At 42.8% G+C, this 5,833-nt stretch overlaps 1 protein-coding gene across 1 annotated transcript; it reads right to left on the reverse strand.

Moving 5' to 3' along the window:
* Positions 1-389: 389 nt before the first annotated feature.
* On the reverse strand, positions 390-5,467 carry LOC308280761 (major histocompatibility complex class I-related gene protein-like; the record flags this gene model as incomplete). Its single annotated transcript, XM_080755077.1, has 5 exons — positions 390-503; positions 955-1,275; positions 1,985-2,263; positions 3,423-3,689; positions 5,272-5,467. Coding segments are annotated over 5 exons (1,177 nt in total), but the record flags the coding sequence as incomplete, so codon positions are not given.
* Between the last annotated feature and the right edge of the window lie 366 nt (positions 5,468-5,833).

The raw sequence follows: 5,833 nt of genomic DNA on the forward strand, positions 1-5,833 counted from the left end.
ACAGTGTAACTCAGGGGTGCCGTGGATGAAAAAGTTATTTACAGGCCCTGAGTCAAAAAGGTTTGAAAACCCCTGCTCTAGTGTACCTTGTATAATGTATGTTTAACATAAAAGCATGAATATGTTTATGCATACGAAACACAATTTTATACATAAATATGCTGTAACCTTCCCCACCCCCCACCCCACGTAGTGGCAGGTGCAGGTGGTCCCTGCTCCATCTCCCCATCAGTTTGGGGGTCCCTGGTCTGTACACGTTGAAGACCCCTTACTTACCAGATGGAGGGCTTGGAGCTGGAAGAAATGTGTAAAGAGATGTAACTGTAGTTAGCACCATATTAATGCAATGATATGGCATGAGAACCAATATGTACATTCTACTGTCTCACCTCCTGTGAGACAGTATCTCCTGTACATGAAGACTCCGGTGACAACGGCAGCAACAACAGCAAGAAGCACCACAGTGATGATGATGATGATGGTCTTGTTGGATTCTGGTTCAACTGGAACAATAAAATACAAAGAAACAGAGATGAACAAGCGGAATTATCTTAAAACCCGACATTCATCCATAATCTGACTTCGTCTGTCTGTCTGTCTGTCTGTCTGTCTGTATGTCTTTGTCTTACTGTCTGTCCATCTATCCATCTTTCTGTATGTACCGTTATGTCTGTCTGTTTAACTACCTATCTACGTGTAGTTATTATGGACCAAATCACTATTTTCAGTACAGGGGACTCACTCTGATCTAGTCTATATTACATCTGTGATTGGGTTTTAGGATTGTGGTCATGTGATCAGGCCAGTGACCTCTTTGACCAGCTGTAGAATGTGTCTTTGTGTTTCACTTTACCCACAATTCAGAGCACTTACTGTATGCTCATCTAAATCAGTCTCAGGTTAATAACCATTTAAATTAGTTTTGATCTAACTTCTATGGTAGTACATCCATACCTCCTTTAGTCTTAATCCAGTTGGTCTTGATCTTCTCTCTGTCCAGAGTGTACTTTAAGTCCTCTTTGATCCCAGCCAGCTGAAACACACACTCGTACCGCTTGAAGTCTTCATGTTGGACTGAGGTCAGGTCCAGGTCAACGCTCATCTGGAAGGTTCCATCCTCAGGGTTGGGGAGGGTCTCTCCATGGTCCACGTTGTCCTGGAGCTCCTCTCCATCTTTAGTCCAGAACATGATGACTCTGTCTGGGTAGAAACCTGTAGCGTGACACCTCACTGGAGAGGATGGAGTCTTCTGGAGGAAAGATACAGAGGGACGCTCTGAGAGAGAGAGAGAGAGAGAGAGAGAGAGAGAGAGAGAGAGAGAGAGAGACAGAGAGAGAGAGAGAGAGAGAGAGAGAGAGAGAGAGAGGTGGAGACAGACAGATGGAGAGAAAAATACATAGGGGGAGAGAGAAACAGATGGAGAGAATAAGAGAGGGGGAGAGAATAGAGGGGAGAGAGAAATATTTTGTCAGTGTTATTTGTTTGAATTTCAATGTGATTTAAGAGCTGTTTTATTTCATGTGCTTCCGCCACTATCAGTGGTGGAAGAAATACTCAGATTATTTTGCTACACCACAATGCGGAGATAATAAGTGAAGTCAAATGAATATAACCCAGTGTAAAAGTATTCATTATGCAGAATGTCCCATTTCACAAAATGTGTAAAACGTTCGATAACAAATACCTTTGAAGAAATGAAATGAAAGAGATGGAGAGATAGAAAATATAGTAAGAGAATAATAGAGAACAGTGAGACAAAATGGAGAGAGAAAAGCAGGGTTGAACAAACAGAAAAAGAATCAGAGAGTAGGGGATAGAAACAAAGACAGAGAGAGAGATACGAGAACAAACTGATTATGGAAGGGTAACATATTTATCCAAGTGCACTGTTGTACTTGTAACTGTTCTATGTTCTACTCATAGTAATGTTACTACATCTGAATATATTTATCTAAGTACAGATCATCACATCATGTTGTTGTACCTGTTCTCTGCAGAATGTTCTTCCCGTTGTTCAGATACTTCTTCAGGTATTCAATGCACTCAGTGTTGGCATAGTGCTTCCTGTATGCCATGTTAGCTTTGAGTTGATCCCATCTCAGCTTGGTGATGAAACCCTGTGGTGTTGGAGAGACCCATGTCTCTCTCTTCAGGTCCAATGAGATGAAGTCCTCTCCATCATAGCCATACTGATGAAAACCATCAGTGTCTCCAGTCTCATCATCCCACTCACAACCATACATCAGCTGGACGATGTGGACACCTGACAGACAGACAGACAGACAGACAGACAGACAGACAGACAGACAGACAGACAGACAGACAGACAGTGTAGTAAACAACAGACACATTCTTCTTGGTGTCAGTGATTGATATTCAATTTGTACCACAGAGAACAGACCATCACACACACACACACTCATGTAATTTGAATTGACAATTAAATGTCATCTAAATAATTGTGATTAACAATTTAACTGTGTTTTTGGCAATGATCAATAGAATGCCAAAAACATTTCTGTTTGTGTTTTATGCTTATTTCTGACAAATAAACTAAATACAGTATATAATTTCAAAAAAATGGAAATAGACGATCTACAAGTCGATCGATAAGCTCACAACACGTTGCGGTGCAAGACGTTGTGAGCTTGTACATCACGCCCTTTTTGGAAAATGTTTGCAAATGTATGATTTTCTTTTCAACATGGAAATTACTATGATGATTATCCAATAAATGTGATTAGGCGATAATGTAGTAACTGTGAAAGGCCTATGCGTGTGCACGTTGTAACGTTCCACTCTTCCTGTGTGTGTGTTGTACTGTAGTTACACAGACAGCTGTGTAGTGCAGTGACACTTCTGCTGTTTTACATTCACTCTGTTCAAAGAACTGATGAAGAGTTACATTTAACATCATGTTGTTGTTTACAACCAGTTCAATTCAATTCAATTCAATTCAATTCAATTCAATTCAATTCAGTTCAGTTCAGTTCAGTTCAGTTCAGTTCAGTTCAGTTCAGTTCAGTGTATTTGTTGTGTTCATTGACTTCACAGTGTTATCTCCTCATGTGGAGTCTGAAGCCCGATTTATACTTAATCGTACAACAGTGTTAAGCACCGAAAATAGCAGATCTACAAGCTCACAACTTGTAGATCTGCTATTTTTGGTGCGCGACACAGTGTAAGATAAGTATAATAGAGGGAAAGTGAGTAAATGAATGTGTGTGTGTGTGTGTGTGTGTGTGTGTGTGTGTGTGTGTGTGTGTGTGTGTGTGTGTGTGTGTGTGTGTGTGTGTGTGTGTGTGTGTACTTGTGTGCGTGTGTGGCATGAAGGAAGTTACATCTTACTGATTGTTTTTTTTTTTTTTTTCCAACAATGTGAATAAATCATTTCAGCAGTGTGTAGTGAAACATAAACATACCTCCAGTTTGGTTGAAGCGCTGCTTTGCAGTGTCTATGCTGACCTTGAAGATCTGCTGGTCACCCATGAGAATCTGAGTTTGTCTCTCCCAGTACTGTGGGTCCTCTGCTGTGATCTGGTTCATCCAGTCCTGTTTAGGAACGCATCTCTGTGTGTTGCTGTCATAGTGAGTGATCTGAACATCATCAACCATCCCAACAGAGACAAACTCTGGGAAGTTTGGGACATCAGAGGATGCAGTGTAGAAGTATTTCAGGGTGTGAGTCACTGTGAGACAAAACAGAAAGATACAAATCGAACATTATAATTACACAAATACACGTTTGTTCAAAAAATATTTTGATTTAATCACAACAATTAAATTATGTTTCAATTCATTTCCAACAAGACAGAACTTCAAACAGGTCATTTCTGTTTCTGTATAAACTCATCTGTCTGTCTGTCTGTCTGTCTGTCTGTCTGTCTCTCTGTCTGTTCTTCAATATGTGCTTCTGGTCTCTGTCCATCTGTCTGTCTGTCTGTCAGTCTGTCTCTGTCCATCTGTCTGTCTGTGGATATCTCTCTCTCTCTCTCTCTCTCTCTCTCTCTCTCTCTATGTGTCTTTCTGTCTGCCTCTTTCTGTCTATTTGTCTTTCTGTCTCTTTGGATGTAAAATGCATAATCTATACTCTGTCGTACAATGGTGTCTGGCGTAAAGAAAATGCAGATCTACAAGCTCATGTTGCAACGAATTGTCAGCTTATAGATATTTTAATTTTTTCGTCATTAGTTATAAATCAGGCTTTACTGTGCGTAGTGTATTTGTGTATCTCTGTTTCTGTCTGTCTTTCTGGGTCAGAGTTTATATTTCTGTGGTTTGTCCTCTTTTTACTAGTCTGTCTCTGTCTGCCTGTCTGTGTGCACCTGTCCTTCTGTAGGTAGGCCTATTTGTTTTTACTTTTTCTTTTTTGTCTCTGTTTGTCTTTGTAGTGAACTTATTATTGAAGTAGGCCTGTTCAGACATGGGAGAATTATATTATGTTATAATCTAAGTATATAAGGAAACACGTTTTAATTTAAATTTAAAACGTAACATGCTATGATTTTGAAATGAATTTAATGGATTAATATTTGTTATATTTAATTATAATTGACTACAATTGGCAAAGAAACATGGTTTCAGGTTAAAATAACCCGGCTCCTAGCGCCCTCCAGTGGCTAGTGTCAGTATTGTTACAGTCATGAAGAATTGAGACGTTAGATTAAAACACTAGCCTAGAATAGAAACTGCGTAAATAACTCTGAGTAAAAATGTAGTTGTGCACTTGTGCCCAACGCAAGTTCAGGAGTGGAGACCACCCACTGCGATCTCCGTCACCACTCGCCTCAGCCATCCACATAGCCTCTGCTCTCCACAGCCACTCACGTTCCTTATCACCTTATTAAATTCACCCGTGTTCTCCCTATCAGCCAATCGCACAGCAATCGCACAGTATTAATACACCTCAGATCATGTCACTAACCTGTTTGACTCTGCTCACGTAGGACGCACAGAACGCTCTCACGTCGCTCGTCCAAACAAAGGTAACGCTTCTTTGTGTTATTCCTTATCGCCTATTTCTCGCGTTTGTTCCATCAGCAGCACTGTTGCTAAGTTGTTAAAGCTATCGTTATCACAACAGTGCCAGTGTATTAAACAGGTAGTATATATTTAGTGTTATTTCGCTCGCCGTCCATCATGGACGAGCGTGAGCGTCCGTTTAACGTTCACGCCTCCGACGAGGAAGTGTCCTCCACTCCCGCGTCGCGCACAACTATCTCCGAACCCAGCGGCTCGGCCCGCTCCGGTTCCGTCCGTCAGGATTCCCACATAGCAGACGGGTTTGGCCCAAATCCGGCTGAAATCCGGCAAGTCTGGCTGACCTCTGGCTCGGCAAGTGCAGCACAACCAAGACATGCTCGGCCACAGCCACATTATCGCAGCTATCCACCTGATGCCTCCACTTCGCTCGCTGCTTCCGCATCTCGCCGCGATCCCGCCGGCTCACGCCTACGATCCGTTCCATCGATGGTCATCTCCGAGTGGAACGTCGCTGGCCTGCAGTCCGTGCTCACGGCGAGGGGAGTCCCTTTCCAGAAGACGGACCGGAAAGCGGACCTGTTCGCGTCCTACCTGGCCCATCTCCGATCCTCCGAGCATCCAGGATCGGCTCCTCCCGCGGCTCCGCCCACCCGGTCCAATCGCCCCACTCGCTTTTCCACCCGTCATTCATCTTCCTCCGCCCCCATTTCCGCTAATCCAATATCAAATCAACTTCACAGTTCTAAACAACACATTAAGTCATCCACACGGCAGGTGCATGCTCGGCCCAATTCCCCTCCCCCTCCCTCCCCTCACTCTCACGCTGGCCGACGTGCACCTTGTCCGCCCC

The sequence above is a fragment of the Nannobrachium achirus genome (assembly GCF_963921795.1).
Source record: "Nannobrachium achirus genome assembly, contig: SCAFFOLD_581, whole genome shotgun sequence".
Taxonomy (NCBI): Eukaryota; Metazoa; Chordata; class Actinopteri; order Myctophiformes; family Myctophidae; genus Nannobrachium; species Nannobrachium achirus.